The sequence below is a fragment of the Salminus brasiliensis genome, chromosome 25, assembly GCF_030463535.1.
Source record: "Salminus brasiliensis chromosome 25, fSalBra1.hap2, whole genome shotgun sequence".
Taxonomy (NCBI): Eukaryota; Metazoa; Chordata; class Actinopteri; order Characiformes; family Bryconidae; genus Salminus; species Salminus brasiliensis.
The window spans coordinates 296,618-316,577 of NC_132902.1; the positions used below are offsets into that span (position 1 = coordinate 296,618).

General features: G+C 49.2%; 1 protein-coding gene across 1 annotated transcript in view; it reads left to right on the plus strand.

Annotated features, from left to right (window-relative positions):
* Window positions 1-19,960, plus strand: part of lrp1ba (low density lipoprotein receptor-related protein 1Ba) — a 161,464-nt gene that overhangs the window by 63,232 nt on the left and 78,272 nt on the right. Inside the window, 12 exon segments of the mRNA XM_072670858.1 lie at window positions 686-850; window positions 978-1,160; window positions 3,864-4,064; window positions 4,177-4,422; window positions 4,536-4,733; window positions 7,058-7,262; window positions 10,252-10,416; window positions 12,139-12,383; window positions 14,401-14,532; window positions 15,144-15,371; window positions 16,772-16,946; window positions 18,190-18,284. Coding sequence (XP_072526959.1) covers window positions 686-850; window positions 978-1,160; window positions 3,864-4,064; window positions 4,177-4,422; window positions 4,536-4,733; window positions 7,058-7,262; window positions 10,252-10,416; window positions 12,139-12,383; window positions 14,401-14,532; window positions 15,144-15,371; window positions 16,772-16,946; window positions 18,190-18,284 — 2,238 coding nt within the window.

Below are 19,960 nucleotides of genomic sequence, written 5' to 3' on the forward strand. Positions count from 1 at the left end.
GTCCAATCAGAGTCCTGTCCCATTCAAAGTCCAACCATAAACAGGACCCTGGTCCAATCAGAGTCCTGTCCCAGTCGAAGTCCAACCATAAACAGGACCCTGGTCCAATCAGAGTCCTGTCCCATTCGAAGTCCACCCATAAACAGGACCCTGGTCCAATCAGAGTCCTGTCCCATTCGAAGTCCAACCATAAACAGGATCCTGGTCCAATCAGAGTTCTGTCCCATTCAAAGTCCAACCATAAACAGGACCCTGGTCCAATCAGAGTCCCGTCCCAGTCGAAGTCCAACCATAAACAGGACCCTGGTCCAATCAGAGTCCTGTCCCATTCGAAGTCCAACCATAAACAGGACCCTGGTCCAATCAGAGTCCTGTCCCATTCGAAGTCCAACCATAAACAGGATCCTGGTCCAATCAGAGTTCTGTCCCATTCGAAGTCCAACCATAAACAGGATCCTGGTCCAATCAAAGTTCGGATTCCTCTTATTTAGAAGCCTAATCCAGACAGATCCAATCAGGGGCCTGTCTCAGTCGGGGTCTGTCCCTAACAGGGTCCTGGTCCAATCAGAGGCAACATAGTTTCAGTGTAAAGCTAAAGAAACCAAAGTTAAGAGACCGAGCGGATCAACTCTGATTAATTACTGTTAATGTGTGTGTGTGTGTGTGTGTGTGTGTGTGTGTGTAGAGGATGACTGTGGGGATGGCAGTGATGAGGTGGGGTGTGTTCACGCGTGCTCAGTGGCTCAGTTCCAGTGTTTCAGTGGGAAGTGTATTCCGGAGCACTGGCTGTGTGATGGAGACAATGACTGCGGAGATTACAGCGATGAGAACATCACCTGCAGAGGAACAGGTGACACACACTCACACACACACGCTCACACACACACGCTCACACACACACACACACACACACACACACGTACACACACTATCTGTTCTGGCACATTTAAGTGTCTCTCTCCCTCTCTCTCTCTCAGTGCTGGCCTCTGTCAGTGACTGCAGTGAGGAGGAGTTCCGTTGCCGCGGTGATGGGTCCTGTATCCCTGAGCGATGGCGGTGTGATGGGGATAAGGACTGTGAGGACGGCAGCGATGAGGTGGCGTGTGAGGGGGTCCGAAGAGTGTGTGACCCCAAAGCAAAGTTTACCTGTAAAAGCTCAGGTAAGAGAGGGACAGGTATAGCTACTGACCATTCAGCCCACAGCAGTTTAGCCCCACCCATTCAGCCTACAGCAGTTTAGCCCCACCCATTCAGCCTACAGCAGTTTAGCCCTGCCCATTCAGCCTACAGCAGTTTAGCCCCGCCCATTCAGCCTACAGCTGTTTAGCCCCACCCATTCAGCCTACAGCTGTTTAGCACCACCCATTCAGCCTACAGCAGTTTAGCCCCACCCATTCAGACTACAGCAGTTTAGCCCCTCCCTTTCAGCCTACAGCAGTTTAGCCCTGCCCATTCAGCCTACAGCAGTTTAGCCCCTCCCTTTCAGCCTACAGCAGTTTAGCCCTGCCCATTCAGCCTACAGCAGTTTAGCCCCGCCCATTCAGCCTACAGCTGTTTAGCCCCACCCATTCAGCCTACAGCAGTTTAGCCCCACCCATTCAGACTACAGCAGTTTAGCTCCATCCAGCCTACTGCAGTTTAGCCCCACCCATCCAGCCTACTGCAGTTTAGCCCCACCCATTCAGCCTACAGCAGTTTAGCCCCACCCATTCAGCCTACTGCACTTTAACCCCACCCATTCAGACTACAGCAGTTTAGCTCCATCCAGCCTACTGCAGTTTAGCCCCACCCATCCAGCCTACTGCAGTTTAGCCCCACCCATTCAGCCTACAGCAGTTTAGCCCCACCCATTCAGCCTACTGCACTTTAACCCCACCCATTCAGCCTACAGCAGTTTAGCCCCACCCATTCAGCCTACAGCAGTTTAGCCCCACCCATTCAGCCTACAGCAGTTTAGCCTTTAGAAAAGCAAACTTCTCGGGGCAGTAGGGAGAGATCCCGCTATCAGCCTGGTCTCACTCTGGCTGTAAAAATGCCTTCAGGACAGGAAGAGAGCCGTCAGCTGTCAATTCACGATGGCAGGAAATCAAACGTTTGGGGAGCTGGAGGGAGGAGCGAGGTGAAGGCTGATGTAAACAGAAGTGGCCGTGTAAATCCTTCGCTCTGGCTCGGAAAGGGCAGGTTGGCTTAGAGCTCTCTGGAGGTCCGGGACAATCTTCCCTCATATTGATCTGACGCTGCTTATCACGGACAAGTGTAATATCCCAGACGTCGGGGGGTACATGCTGGAGCTGTGCGACACCCACCGCACTCTGCATTGCAGTTTTACTGCTGTATGTCGTCACTGCGATACGAGGGAAAGCACATGATGAGCCCATGGTCCGCACAAGCCCAGCTGCAGCAACATCCTAGCAACCGTCAGACAAGGAATAGCATAACTGGAATAACTGGGCCTGGCAACCAGGGAGCAACACCCTCGAACCCCGTAGAGATCCCCAGCAACATCAAAGAATCCGCCTAGGACACTGTCGCAACACTCTAGCAACCACCTACCAACTTCCTAGCAACCACCTGGCATAACATAAATAGCAACTCTTTGAACCACATAGTATCCACCTTCTACCAACCATCAGACATGGGGTAGAGATCCTCTAGAGATATCGAGCAACACCGTAGCGACCACCTAGCAACCACTTGGGATAACACAGTAACCACCTTGATGTGCATAGTAGCCACCCAGCAACTCCCTAGCAAACCCCAGACATATCAAGCATATCAAGGATCATATCAACAAAGCAGCAAACAACACCCTTACACCAATTAAAGAACTCCTTGCAACATCATAGAACTCACCTGGGACACCATAGCAACACCATAGCAACCACCTTGAATTGCCTAGGAACCACCAGACAAGTGTTAGACAGAGCAACCTCAAAACAACAACAAGCAGCCAGCAAGAAACACCCTTGCAACATCCTAGAAACCACCAGGGATACCATAGCAACCACTTAGCAACAACATAGCAAGCACTTGCAAGTACATAGGAACTGCATAGCAACTGTCTAGGATACCATAACAACCACTTAGCAACACCCTAGCAACCACTCTGGAATTGATGAAGCTGTGATAGCACTGCTCTTTCATTGGAGACATTGGGGACCACCCCCGCACAGCCCCCCACTCCCCCACCTCCCCCCGAAAGGCTCTGTGAAGGCCAGCATCTCAGATAACTAACGATGAATGAGGGGGAGGGAGGGGGCAGTGGGGTAGTGACCCTGACTGGGAGGGTGTTGGGCGGGGGGGATTGGGGCTGGTTCAGGGTTCATTAGTCTTACCTTGAGTTCGGGGAGGACAGTTTAATGGGTGTGTGTGTAGGTGTGTGTTTTTATCGCTTTGTGGGGACCTGATCCCCCTCGAGGGGGGGAACATTATAAACACATCATCTCACACACGCACACACACACACACACACACACACACACACACACAAACTACACATAAAGGACGCTGATCTTTCGGCTGGTATACAGAACCGGAGAACAGGATTTGAAAGTTATTTAGGTTCTCATGGTTCTTTATACAGTAGAACCAGTACTTTGACTAAAGAACCATCACAGAACCCTTTTTACGGGAAACTGCTTATGCCAGTATAAAGAACTTCAGAAAGAAGTTACTTAGAACCACATTTAATAAGGATGGAACCCTTTTCGGTACCATGTAGGTTCCTTTTGAAGGTTCTTTTAAAGTTCTCTATAAATTTAATTGTACCGAAAGATGGGTTCTTTGACCTGTGACCATAGCGGAACCCTTTTCTGTGTAAAAGGTTCTCTGAAGTTAAGGTGTGTGTGTGTGTGTGTGTGCAGGGAAGTGTATCTCGCGGAGCTGGGTGTGTGACGGAGATCAGGACTGTGAGGACCGCTCTGATGAGACAGGGTGTGTGTCGGCGGTGTGTACGCCGCCCCGGTTCTCCTGCGCTAACGACTCGTCCACCTGCCTGCCCCCGGAGCGCATCTGCAACGGCCGGCGAGACTGCGCTGACCACTCGGACGAGGGGCCGTTCTGCGGTAAGACACACTCACAAGGAGCTTGAGTCCTTGAGCAGAACCACAGAGTCTAGAACCGAGTCTAAAACCCAGAACCTCTCTCTCTCTCTCTCTCTCTCTCTCTCTCCTGCAGGTAGCTGCTTGGAGGATAACGGGGGCTGTAGTCACGAGTGTGTGTTAGCGCCAGGTAAAGGTGTGGTGTGTGCGTGTCCCGCCGGACTGCACCTGGCCGCTGATGGACGCTCCTGTGGTCAGCAAGACCTGTGCTCTGCTCACCTGCGCTGTTCTCAGGTGTGTGAGCAGCATAAGCACACGCTCAAGTGCTCCTGTTACCCGGGCTGGAGACTGGAACCGGACGGAGAGAGCTGCCAGAGCACAGGTCACACACACACACACACACACACACACACACACACACACACACACACACGGTTAAACTTTCAGTTTCTGTATTCGGGGTCAATCCCGGTTCTCTCCGTCTCTCTTCCGCAGACCCGTTTGAGCCGTTCGTCATGTTCTCGATCCGCCACGAGATCCGGCGGATCAGCCTGAGAAGCGGAGACTACAGCCTGCTGGTGCCGGCGCTGAGGAACACCATCGCGCTGGACTTCCACTTCAGCCAGAGGCTTCTGTACTGGACCGACGTGGTGGAGGACCAGATCTACCGCGGGAAACTCTCCGAAAGTGGAGGTGACCCTCTGTTTAATACTCTAATGATTACTAGGACCACGTCCGCATAATTTTGGCCAGTTGAAACACCCATGCAACCTGCTGGGATACCATAGCAACCATTTAGCAACCGACACATTCCAATCAGCCATCTAGCAACCCCCTAGCATCCAGCTGGAATTGAGAGGACCACGTCTGCATCATTTTGCCCAATCGAGACTAATTTACAACCTCCTGGGATACCATAGCAACCACTTAGCAACACTGTAGCAACCGACAGACATAATTACAAGTCAGCAGGACTCCAGCGAACCATCTAACCAACCATTTACCAACACCGCGGCATCCAGCTGGAATAATATACAGTAACTGCCACATAGCAACAAGCACCACCCTAGCAACAGATACCATCCTAGCATCCTAGAGATCCCATAGCAACCAGCTTGCAGTATTTAAGCACCCACTTGGGTACCCCATAGCGACCCCTTAAAAAAAACTCTTTTGGTGAACCGAAACTACGCTAAGTGGCCAAAAGTTTGTGGACGGCAGCTCGTCCAACGTTTATTCCGATATCAGGAGTATTAAAAAGGAAGTAGATTTCGAACAGAACATTGCTGTGAGGGTTTGATTGCATTCTGCCTGGTTTTTATTCGAGGAAATAACTGAACTAGGGCAAGAGCAGTGCAAGACAAAGGAGGACACGGGCTCCTTAGAGAACCGAGGAAAGCACCTCCAAGCCAAGAACAGATGTTTTAAAGGGTTGTGGAGAAGCCAAACTTGAGGGAACTTTGGGAAGGTGGAGGTGTTTGTGTGTGAGTGTGTGTGTGTGTGTGTGTGTGTGTGTGTGTGTTAGTGAAGGGCCGTGGCCTGGACTGGTAAATATTTCAGTTCAGAGAGAGGGAGACGGCAGCCGGCCGGGATAATGGCACCCAGATGGAGAAGCGCTGAATGTTTCATGGAGCTCCGGGGATACGACTGCAGACGTTTTTGCCTTTTATCGCCTGGCTCGGACCGCGTCTGCAGAGGCGAAATAACCCGAAATAACTGGAAACTGCTTCTGAAAGAGTCGACAAACAAAGCTTAGAGAGCTTTTGTACCGAGAGAAAACAAAGACGAGAGAGAGAGATGGACGGAAATGGAAGAGCTGGAGGAGTAAATGTGATCCGAGTCAGAAGCCGCTGTGGTCCTTTTATGTGGCAGAACCCGAGTCAGGCCTGTGTCGGGCTTTTTTATTGGTTTCTGATCAAATAAAGACTCCCTCTCCTTCACGCTGCGTCGGGGTTATTGTGAAATTCCAGCAATAAACATCGATTTGAAGCTCTCAGACGCGGTAAAAGCGGAAAGCTTCCATACTGATAAAAGATGAACATCTGTCCGAGCCGAGAACCGATTAGGAACCATCGTTCTGAAGGACCCCGGGCATCCCGGGCATCCCGGGTATCCAGTGAAAACATGCCTCTAATAACCTTGAGAGTAACTACTGCTGATATACTCACTCCTAAAGATGCTTAAACACTTGGAACAATATACAGCAACTGCCTAGCAACCCCATAGCAACCACTCGAGACACGTACACCGAAACGTAGACAGCGACATCCTACCAACCAGCTGGGATAGCCTAGTAAGCCCTTGCTTGAAACAGTGTACCAACTGCTTAGAAACCTCGCAGCAATCACTAAAGATTCCACTGAAACCACCTAGCAACAGCCTAGCAACCACCTGCAATACCATAGCAACCATCCAGCAAGTACCTGCAACGCTTCCACGTCTTCTAATGTCGCTAAGAATTTTGTGCAGCAGTGTAACTACTGCTAATGACTCACTCTTAAAGATGCTTCACCACTTGGAACTATGTACAGGAACTAGCCTAGCAACCCCATAGCAACCACTGGAGACACCATAGAAACGTAGAAACATAAAAAGCAACATCCTACCAACCACCCGGGATACCATAGCAAACACCTATCAACCGCACAGCAACCACTTGGAACAGTGCATAGAGCTACCCCATAGAGACCATCTGTGATGCCATAACAACCACCTAGCACCTAGATCATTTGTTTCCCAGCAAATACACGTTGTTTTATCAACTGATCAATCAGCAATTTAGCTCCGCCCATTTAAGAGAATAATGGCAGGAACCAGCGCTGGTTCCAAGAGTTTAGAGGAATTTCACGGTGTACAATATAGCCAATCAGAAGAGAGCTCATTTACATATCAGTCTGAAAAGCTCAGGAACAACCCAAAACAATCTCTACAGATACCACCTCTTTAACAGTGTTTAGAAGGGGTTGGGTTTTCCGAGTGTGACAGGGTGGTCTTATCTGATTTGCTGTCATTTAAAGGTGTGTCCGGGATCGAGGTGGTGGTCCAGCACGGCCTGGCCACCCCCGAGGGTCTGGCGGTGGATTGGATAGCTGGGAATCTGTACTGGATCGACAGTAATCTGGACCAGATTGAAGTGGCCAGGCTGGACGGTGACCTGCGGACCACCCTCATCGCCGGAGGCATGGAGCACCCCCGCGCCATCGCCGTGGACCCAGGACAAGGGTGTGTGCCGGTCCACAAACACACCCATTTGTATTCCAACCTGAAACACCATAGCAACCACTGTACTAAACTGTAACTACCAACAAAAAAACAACCTAAAATAACCACTCAATCACCTGAAGTACCAAAGCAACCACCTAGCAACAACCCATAATATCATAATATCCTTACAACCACCTGGAATATCATAGCAACCACTGCTTAAATGCCAAACAGTGAGGGCCAACCATATGTGATACACCTTAGCAACAACCTGGCAACCAAGCATGATTCCATAGACAATCCTCTTGCAACAATCTGGAATACCATAGCAACCACCGGTTAAACTACCAAACAGTCAAAAATAGCCACAATGAGGTACCACAGTGACCCCCTACCAACACCCAAGAACATCAGTCAAGACATGCAATACCATAGGCACTGCGTAGCATCAACCTAGCAACCACCCATACCACAAAAGACACCAGATGTTACACCACCTTTGCAGCCACCTGGAATACCATAGCATCCACAAACCCTTCTTCTTAAACTAACAATCACCTGAGGTACCCTAGCGACCACCTACCAATACTTAAGAACCACATAGCACAGATACCATAGACACCAGCTGTTGCAGCATCATTGAAACCACTTAGAATACCATAGCAACCACAGGCTAAACTTCCAAACAGTGATAAATAGCCACAATGAGGTGCCCTAGTGACCATCTACCAACACCTCACAACAAGATAGCACAGATACTATAGACACCCTCTGTTGCAGCACCCATGCAACCACTTGAAATACCATAGCAACCACGGGCTACACTTCCAAACAGTGAAAAATAGGCACTTTAACTTCAAACTACCCCCCAAAAAACTGCCCAGCTGCCCACCGTTCAGGGCTGTACCGCTGGGTTGTGGATTTTGATGCGGCCCCTGTTTGCAGACGGTTATTTCCCAGGATTCCCAGGCTTTGATGTTAAGCTATGCAGAGCCTTGCTGCTCCAGAACAAAGGGCTGAGAATCACTAGACCATCAAGTTGTAAAGCGTTGTGTAGGTCCTGCTGTCTGCTGTCTTCTGTAATGAGTGTGTAACGTAAACTCCACGGCTTGGATGTTTGTCCTCAGACTGACTTCTGCAGAGCGTTACAGCCCAGCGGCCTTCTGGGAGCCCCCTCGGTCAGCTTAGGTTTACTTACAAATCCCACAAATCAGCTGGTGATGTACTCACTCTTAAAGACGCTCAGCAACAGCATAGCAACCACTTGGAACAGTGTACCAGCTGCCTAGAAACCCCATATCAATCACTAAAGAGACCAACATCCTAGCACCCACCTGGACCACCATAGTGTCCACCTGCAGTACCGCAGCAACCACCTAGCAAATACTTGCGATGCTTCTGTGTCTTATGTCTCTAATAACTGTGTACAACAATGTAAATACTGCTGATATACTCTGATACTGCATAGCAACTACCTGGAACAACATAGAGCAACACACTACCATATTGACCACCTACACTACCATATCAACCACCTACACTACCATATCAACCTCCCACACTACTATATTAACCACCTACACCACCATATCAACCACCTACACTACTATATTAACCACCTACACCACCATATCAACCACCTACACTACTATATTAACCACCTACACCACCATATCAACCACCTACACCACCATATTGACCATCTACACCACCCTATCAACCACCTACACCACCATATCAACCACCTACACCACCATATTGACCATCTACACTACCATATCGACCACCCACAATACCATATCGACCACCTACACTACCATATCAACCACCTACACTACTATATTAACCACCTACACCACCATATCAACCACCTACACCACCATATTGACCATCTACACCACCCTATCAACCACCTACACCACCATATCAACCACCTACACCACCATTTTGACCATCTACACTACCATATCGACCACCCACAATACCATATCGACCACCTACACTACCATATCGACCATCTCCACTACCATATCAACCATATCGACCACCTACACTACCATATCGACCATCTCCACTACCATATCAACCATATTGACCACCTACACTACCATATTGACCACTTACACTACCATATCAACCACCTACACTATCATATCAACCACCTACACTATCATATCAACCATATCGACCATCTACACTATCATATCAACCACCTACACTATCATATCAACCACCTACACTATCATATCGACCACCTACACTACCATATCAACCACTTACACTACCATATCAACCACCTACACTACCATATCAACCATATCGACCACCTACACTATCATATCAACCACCTACACTACCATATCAACCATATCGACCACCTACACTATCATATCAACCACCTACACTACCATATCAACCATATCAACCACCTACACTAACATATCAACCATATCGACCACCTACACTATCATATCAACCACCTACACTATCATATCAACCATATCGACCATCTACACTATCATATCAACCACCTACACTATCATATCAACCACCTACACTATCATATCGACCACCTACACTACCATATCGACCACTTACACTACCATATCAACCACCTACACTACCATATCAACCATATCGACCACCTACACTATCATATCAACCACCTACACTACCATATCAACCATATCAACCACCTACACTACCATATCAACCATATCGACCACCTACACTACCATATCGACCACTTACACTACCATATCAACCACCTACACTACCATATCAACCATATCGACCACCTACACTATCATATCAACCACCTACACTACCATATCAACCATATCAACCACCTACACTACCATATCAACCATATCGACCACCTACACTATCATATCAACCACCTTCACTACCATATCAACCATATCGACCACCTACACTACCATATCAGCCACCTAGAAAGCACTTGGAACGCAGATATGTAACACAGTGGGGTCTGTGTTGGGTTCAGAGCGCTGTTCTGGACGGACTGGGACGCCATGTTCCCCCGGATCGAGGGAGCGTCCATGAGCGGCTCGCACCGACACGTGGTCTACAGGGACATGGAGGTGGGGGCGTGGCCTAACGGACTCACACTGGACCACGTGGAGAAGAGGATCGTGTGGACGGATGCAAGGTGAAGGAGCTGGATTTAGACACACACACACACACACTCACACACACACACAGCCTTCTCAATGTTTCATGACATTATTTTCATCACTCGAGAAACTAGAGAGAGAGAGAGAGAGGAGACACTGATGAGGGGTCTCGCTCCCTCGCTCTCTCGCTCGCTCCTTTCACACTCTGACTCTATGGCTCTCGCTCCCTCTCACTCTCGGCCCACACTCTTGCTCACTTGCTCTCGTGCTTACGCTCTCACGCTCTCACTCTCTCACTCTCTCGCTCCCGCTCTGTCTTCTTCCCTCACGTTATTCTAAAAATATAATAAAAGCAGATCGTAGTGTCATATGTGCTTCTACACTTTCTGGACAAAAGTATTGGGACGCCTGCTCATTCAAATCAAGGGTATTCTGTTGGAGGAACTGTCTCTACTGTCCGGAGAAGAAGACTGTCTGCTAGATTTTGGAGGCATTCAGCCACAAGAGCTTCAGTTGCTCTTGGCATTAGACGGCTGGCATCATAAGGCAGCATGGAGCCAATAGGGTCATGATGTTGATCTGCTCCAGAGGGTCCTATTCTATTGGCGATATAGCGACTAGACAAGCTGTGCGTGTGCATCTTCAAGTAGCTGAATCAGGGCATTTATGTGAAGGGGTGTCCACAAACTTTTGGACATGTAGTGGGCTGATGGGGAGCTGCTGGACGTCTCTGTAGTGGAGCTCATTCCGATCTGACGGCCAATTAATATTCAGATAATGACATTCCGGCGTCTGAGGAGCAATCGGATCGATCACACTCTCCGGCTTCGTCTCCGCCGTAATCAGATCACACACACATCTCTCTCTCTCTCTCTCTCTCTTACTCCATCCCTCTGTCTCTCGGCCTGCCGTTCGCCCGTGTGCCTGAAGTCTAGCGCTTATCAGGAATCGATGCGTCTCCTCGGCGTCTCGCTCGCTGACAGCCGGAGCTCCGAATTCCGGGTGAATATGAATCTCTCGGCTGCAGAAGTGTGTGTGTGTGTGTGTGTGTGTGTGTGTGTGTGTGTGTTTTATCACCTGGCTGGTTGAACAGAGACGCGCTGCATCGCCTCTTCTCAGACGAGTCTATTGGATCTAACAGCGACTCAAAGCTGAACAGGATGGTCTGATCCGCCGCTGTGATATTACCCCTCTGAAGCTCTCGTCTGATGTCGCTCGGTGGAGCAGCTGCCTAAGCGCTGCGCTCTGGCCCCCTCCGTGATGCCACAGCCATACGTCAGTGAACGGCTGTCCCAGAGAGCATACCTGTCCCCTCAGTCTCGGACGGTCCTCCCTCTCCTCCCATCACCCAGCGTGGGCGATGCTAGCCAGCGTGGGCGATGCTAGCCATATATAGCTGCCAGATCAGATTTAGCAGTTAGCGCTCCCCTACAAGAGTGTTGGGCTCCAGTGGTGTTGCCGTAGCGGCAGTTTGAAAAGATGAGGTGGAGCTTCACAGGAGGCGTGGTGGAGAGAGCACGTTCTAGATATCGGGAATCAATATAGCAATTAGAACCTGCACTACTTCTGTTACTTGTTAGCTACATTAGCCGTATAGCTTCAGTGCTAATTGATGGTGTATATGCTTTAATACAATGTTAGCTACATTAGTATTGTAGCTCCAGTATCGTCAAAATCGGACTACTTCATGGTAGTTATGATGATGATGATGATGGTGATGATGATGATAATGACAATCAGTCTTCATCCCTGCACAGGTCCGACGCGATCTACTCGGCCCTGTACGACGGCTCGGGTCTGATCGAGATCCTGAGGGGTCACGAGTACCTGTCCCACCCCTTCGCCGTATCCCTGTACGGGGGCAGCGTGTTCTGGACAGACTGGAGAACCAACACTCTGACCAAAGCCAGCAAGTGGACCGGCGCCAACGTGACTGTGATCCAGAAGACCAGCGCCCAGCCTTTCGACCTGGAGATCGTCCACCCCAGCCGCCAGCCGCAGAGTAAGAGACCGCTCCCACGCTTGTTTAGGGGGAACAATGGACTGACTGACTGCGCTCTGATCAGAACTGGGGTTCTGCGTGGTGCTGAAATAGGGTTCTATGACGCTTGACTATAGTGGAACCCTCTCTGGTGCTGCATAGAACCATCTAAAGTGCAGTTGAACCAGCAGGGGAGCATTTGAGCACCCAAACGGTTCTTGGAGCTGTAGAACCTTTGGGAAAGAACCCGTGTTTATAGACATAGTTACACCAAGCGGTTCTCCTTGGGTTCTTGCTCTGGTTCTATGCAGACAAAAATCAAAGACAACCCACAGACACACAAGGTCTGAGGGCTTGAAAGGTTCTGCACCTGGTTAAAGGGTTCTGCGCTACCATGGGATACCATGTTTGTTTGTTTGTTTGTGTTTAGAAAACAGAACCGTGCCGCTCGGGTTCCCTCCCAGCGCCTCCCAGCTCCCGCAGCTCATCCCTTTCATTTCCTTAATAGAATTAATGCACCCTTTGGGCACAGGCATGTGAGCACGCTGCCAAAACCGTCCAATAAATAAACAGGATTGGATCGGTCAGCGCGGGCCCTCCGGCGCCGAGCTCTCGGGACGCTCGGCTCTGCCAGCTGTTCGGGAACGGGGCCGGGCTCATCAGCGCTGGAATTCCAGCCCTAACTGCGTTACGAGTGTTCTTGTGTGTTAACTAATGACTCCGGATACGAGATTATCATTATTATTATGGGCTGGAGGAAGCGCTTCGGGATGCGCACTGGTTGCATTGATGGGTTGAAGTGTGTGTGTGTGTGTGTGCGTGTGTGTGTTGGGCAGTGAATCAGACCGACCAGATGGGGCAGTGTTGGACTGTAGTCAATACTCAGCTGTAATTTCACCTTCGTCTTAAATAAAAGCCAACAGATTTCACAATAACAGGTGTGTGTGTGTGTGTGTGTGTGTGTGTGTGTATATATCAGCAGTGGTGGCTCAGTGGTTGGAGCTCCAACGACTTGTGGGTTGTGGGTTCGATACCCAGGCTCGGCAAGCTGCCACTGCTGGGCCTTTGAGCCTGGGAGTCTATGCTTGTCTTGTCTGTCTATATACAGCTCTGTCCAAATACTTATGGCAACAAAGGTGTGACCTCAGATTTCCCTGATTATAGAATCCAGGGTTCAGGGGAACTGTGGAAGTCGGGAAGGCGGGATCGGGATTGCTGTGAAACCTCGGACAGGGCTGTTCCTACGCAGGAGCGCATAAATTTGCATATTTTTGCATGCATTAATTCTTTTCTGACGCTATTTAACAGGAAGGCAACAAGTATTACATCACTGACCCGTATATATGTGTGTGTGTGTGTGTGTGTGTGTGTGTTATAGCGTGTCGGACCGCATTACTGGTGTTTACACTCCGTTGTTCTCTTGTTTTACTGGGTTCTGTTTACTTTCGGATTCCTGGCCGGACTTGACTCGGCTCCTTTGGCTCGGGCAGGCTGTGTTTTCATGAGGAGGTCCAGAGCTTCAGTCGGCCAGCATTACGCTCACAGCTGCCTCGTATGGCTATTACTGACCACTTGTCCGAACTGTTTAGAGACGGACGTAAAGAGAGGAAACAACCCCCCTTCGGCCTGAAGCGACCCGACTCTTAATGCTTATGTAGAATCCGGACCCGATTAAATCTACTAACCTCCTCTGGGTCCCCCAATCCCCAAATCAGTAGAGAAGGAAGATCCGGGTCCAGAAAGTAAAAATCATGGTCATATGGCCTGGGGCTGATCGGTCAGCTAAAGGTCATATGTAAACATGATGAGTAGTCCCGTAGTGCCGGATGTGGAGAAAGTGCCCATGCCGACCCCCGTCCACCGTCTCCTGCAGTAGAGAGGCAAATGTCTTTTAGTGCCAGATACTACAGGACACCTTCAGAGGTCCTGAGAGTCTAAAATGATGTGTATCGTTACACTCCTGGTACTGATCTCCCTCTCTCGCCCTCTCTCTCTCCCTCTCACTCTCCCTCTCTCGCCCTCTCTCTCGCCCTCGCAGCTCCTAACCCGTGTGAAGCGAACAGAGGGAGGGGTCCCTGTTCTCATCTCTGTCTAATAAACTACAACGTCTCAGCCGCCTGTGCCTGCCCTTACCTAAAGAAGCTCTCTGCTAACAACCGCACCTGCCAAGGTGAGCCACACCCACAACCGCACCTGCCCAGGTGAGCCACACCCACCATCTCACCTGCTAAGGAAGTTAGCCACATTTCCGAGTTGCACCTGCCAGGTGATCCACAATATTAAACCCCACCTGAAATAATGAAATCACACCCACAGCAGGTACAAAGGTTTCACCTTTAACCACACCTACTAGGCTAAGACACACCCTCAACCACACCCACCAAAGGCAAAAGTGCCCAGACATGCACACCTGCTCAGGTAAGCCATTTTAAACACAGTCTGAATCACATCTCGTCAAAGTAAGCCCCACCCACAAACGCACCTGTCGGTATAAACCGCAAACCCAGTCACATGTGCTCAGGTAAGCCACACCCTCAAGTACAGCTGCCAGGGTAAGCCACACCCACTATCTCACCTGCTACAGTAGATCACACCTGCTCAGGTAAGCCCAGTTTGAACACAGTCCCAATTACATCTGTTCAGGTGAGCCACACCCCCTAACCACACCTTCCAAACTAAGCCACACCCACAAATGCAACTGCTATTATAAGCCCCAGTCCCAATCCCCTCTAAATGAACTGTGTGTGTGTATGTGTGTGTATGTGTGTGTGTGTGTTCTAGCTGTGAAGCGCTTCCTGTTGTATGCTCGGAGGTCGGAGATCCGAGGTGTGGATCTTGATAACCCGTACCTCAACATCATCACTGCCTTAACCGTACCCGACATCGACGATGTCACAGCCATGGATTACGATGCTACGGATGAGCGGATTTACTGGGCTGATGTTAAAACCCGGACCATTAAACGAGCGTCTATTAACGGAACCAGACTGGAGACGCTCATGTCTGGAGGTACCGAGTGTGTCTGACATATATTACACACACATAACCCAGCGTTACTGTTACTGTTAATATTACTACTACTACTACTGTTAATATTACTACTGCTACTACTACTACTACTGTTACTGCTGCTCCACCATCACCACCACCACCATCACCATTACTGCTACTACTATTACTATTACCACTACTACTACTGTTACTGCTGCTCCACCATCACCACCACCACCATCACCACCATCACCATTACTGCTACTACTATTACTATTACCACTACTACTACTGTTACTGCTGCTCCACCATCACCACCACCACCATCACCATTACTGCTACTACTATTACTATTACCACTACTACTACTGTTACTGCTGCTCCACCATCACCACCACCATCACCATTACTGCTACTACTATTACTATTACCACTACTACTACTGTTACTGCTGCTCCACCATCACCACCACCATCACCATTACTGCTACTACTGCTACTGTTAATATTACTACTACTGCTGCTACTACTACTACTACTACTGTTACTGCTGCTCCACCATCACCACCACCACCATCACCATTACTGCTACTACTATTACTATTACCACTACTACTACTGTTACTGCTGCTCCACCATCACCACCACCACCATCACCACCATCACCATTACTGCTACTACTATTACTATTACCACTACTACTACTGTTACTGCTGCTCCACCATCACCACCACCACCATCACCATTACTGCTACTACTATTACTATTACCACTACTACTACTGTTACTGCTGCTCCACCATCACCACCACCATCACCATTACTGCTACTACTATTACTATTACCACTACTACTACTGTTACTGCTGCTCCACCATCACCACCACCATCATCACCACCATCACCATTACTGCTACTACTATTACTATTACCACTACTACTACTGTTACTGCTGCTCCACCATCACCACCACCATCACCATTACTGCTACTACTATTACTATTACCACTACTACTACTGTTACTGCTGCTCCACCATCACCACCACCATCATCACCACCATCACCATTACTGCTACTACTATTACTATTACCACTACTACTACTGTTACTGCTGCTCCACCATCACCACCACCATCACCATTACTGCTACTACTGCTACTGTTAATATTACTACTACTGCTGCTACTACTGCTGCTACTACTGTTACTGCTGCTACTACTACTACTGCTACTACTACTACTACTACTATTACTACTACTGCTGCTACTGTCTGTAATTATCTTCATGTTCTATTTCTCAGTTGTACTCGACTCTAGTCTCTGCTGCAGACTGTTGAGCACTTACTGATGAATGGATCAATAGAAATGAAATAAGGCCGTGCTGTTATGCTAATACGCTGTGTGTGTGTGTGTGTGTGTAGATGTGCTGAACGTGCGAGGGCTGGCTGTGGACTGGTTGTCCAGGAACTTGTACTGGATGAGCTCGGACAGTGAGGAGACTCAGATTAACGTGGCCCGTTTGGACGGCTCGCTCAAAACCACCATCGTCCACGGCATCGACAAACCCCGGAGCCTCGTTCTGCACCCAGCCAAGGGGTAAACCATCAACCCTGACTGTGTTCTACATTCACTCCTGTAGACTGACCCTTTTAAAACTCTCTCCATAACTACATGGTTACACTCGGTTCTAGATCTAGAACCTCCCCCAGTCAGAGCTGTGGTTCTACAGTGGAGGTGAAGGGAAGCAGACGTCTGAAGCTCTAATAATAAAAGCTCCTCACAGAAAGTTCTTCACCTAATGGTGATGAAGACGCTGCCTGATGCCTGAGACACGGTTCTACCAGAGTTCTGAGAAGAGTTCGGCTCTAGAACCTGCTTTTAAAATCAGATCATTAAAATGGTGGAGGGATACATGCTGCAGGGTGTAGTGCAGCTACAGAAAGTAGTCCCTAAAGAAAACTGCATTAGCTGAGAGTCTGAGCTATGGGGAGAATTTTGATTCTATGGAATTCCCCTTCAGTGAAAAACCCAATGCACTCTGAATGTGGTGAACCTGCACAGTGAGGCCGAGCAGCACAATGCAAACTCACGCTCAAGCCCTCAACACAAAGAGACAGCTGAAGGTTTTTGATGTTAATTACTACCCGAGTTGCCGAGCAGAACGCGGCCCGTTGGTTGGAGAGTTAATTGCTGGACCGTGGCCCGCTAGGCTGTCGCGCGTGTTTGCGCCTGTTGCAATAACCAAACTCGTCACGCTCTCGCTCGCCCGGCTTATTAAAGCTGGCAGAACAGATACGCTCGTTAACATAGCCTTAACGAGCCAGCGCCGGGCACCAGCCAATCCGGGCCTAGCATTCACCTCCACCTTACTGGGCTTATGATGCTGTATAATGCACAGGTCTGCAGTGTTTTCTCAGTGGCGTCTCTGTGATGATGCCGGACGTTTCTGGACGTTTCTGCACACAGAATCCGTCTGTTTTGATTTGCGGCCTTGAGACGACTCCTGCGATGTTTCTGAAAGTCATCTGTCATGCGGGATTATGTGCGACGCCAGATATGTGAAGAAGAAAGTGACAGATTTACTCGGTTGTTTTGTAGCCGTCGGTGATGCTGCGGATGAATGGCTGTGTTATTTTATTTTTTTATGCTTCTCCTCTTCAAACCCTTTCGCTCTCAGCACACGCCAACCCACGGCTCCCACCGAGTGGCGCCGTGCCGCAGCTCTGCAAACGTACACATTGTTTAAACAGGATGGATGAGTAAACATATTGACAGCCTGAGCTTGATGGTCAGTTGGTTAATGCCTGTGTAACTCACGCTGGTGTTGCTTTTCTTGCAGCAAGATGTTCTGGACAGATGGAAACACCCTGAACATGGCCAGCATGGATGGCAGTAACAACAAGATCCTCCATCAGAACCAGAAAGAACCAGTCGGTAAAGTTCTACACACTTCATACACATTCATATACTGGAGAAACACCCTACGATGTGCTACATCTCTGGCCACTTGACATGACAGAACAGCGTGGGAAACTACCTCCACCATGTTTGGAGGCTGTGCTTTAGCCTGGCTAGCTCTCACTGTGAGCTGTAGCAGTGTGTGGAACTACCTCCACCATGTTTGGAGGCTGTGCTTTAGCCTGGCTAGCTCTCACTGTGAGCTGTAGCAGTGTGTGGAACTACCTCCACCATGTTTGGAGGCTGTGCTTTAGCCTGGCTAGCTCTCACTGTGAGCTGTAGCAGTGTGTGAAACTACCTCCACCATGTTTGGAGGCTGTGCTTTAGCCTGGCTAGCTCTCACTGTGAGCTGTAGCAGTGTGTGGAACTACCTCCACCATGTTTGGAGGCTGTGCTTTAAGCTGGCTAGCTCTCATCTACACACCAGAGGAAACTGGAGAACTATATGTCTGATCGGTGGGAAAATTGGCAGACAGCGTTGCTATGGGAACGTGAGAAGATGGGCAAAAGAACGCTCCACCGGAACCCTTTGGTTTAAGGACATGAAATATCCACGCTCCGCTCTGTGATACGTTAATCCTGTAAACGTGCTCTTCTGAAAGTTCCTCGTGGAGCATTGTTTCCTGTAATTTCGCGAGCGAGGGATCTGGCGAGGGATCTGGCGAACGGTTGTTTAGCGCTCCTGTTGGGGCTGCTTTTCATCGTCTTTAGAACAAACAGAGTTAAAACAAACATTCCCGTGACAAAGCCGATGAAAGACGCTCCAGCCCGGGATGAAAAGTGGCCTCAGATCGGCGGCATCTGTCACGGCTAATAAGACGACTCTGACAGATTTCACACATAAAGCGCCGGCGAGACCAGACCAGACTAGTCTACTATTAAAAGCCTGCTTTGAGGGAGGAATACGGGCTTCACTGGTTTTACAGCGGCTGTAACTGTCAGAGAAGAACCACTGAGAAACGCTGACCACGTCCTCCTCTGATTCCAGCTTCAGATTCACCATTTTACTCTAAACGCTCCTGACACCCAGCGCCAGTGATTTACAGCTCGGGGCCAGCCTTTAATAACAGTAATTATGTATCTGAAGTAGATGGAGAAGACGGAGGTGGGGTGGGACGTGTGTGGAGGCAGCTGGGGCTGGGGTTTAGACACTGACACCATTACAGCTGTAAATAAACACAGCTCGCCCTGGAGAGAAGAGATTAGACTGGGGTGGACATGCTCCTCAACTGCCTAATGAAGTACTGTCAACCACTGAACATACACACACTGGACACTTTAGTGGAAACACCCACTGTTGTGCTTCATCACTGGCCACTTTAGTGGAAACACCCACTGTTGTGCTTCATCACTGGCCACTTTAGTGGAAACACCCACTGTTGTGCTTCATCACTGGCCACTTTAGTGGAAACACCCACTGTTGTGCTTCATCACTGGCCACTTTAGTGGAAACACCCACTGTTGTGCTTCATCACTGGCCACTTTATTGGAAACACCCACTGTTGTGCTTCATCACTGGCCACTTTAGTGGAAACACACACTGTTGTGCTTCATCACTGGCCACTTTATTGGAAACACCCACTGTTGTGCTTCATCACTGGCCACTTTAGTGGAAACACACACTGTTGTGCTTCATCACTGGCCACTTTAGT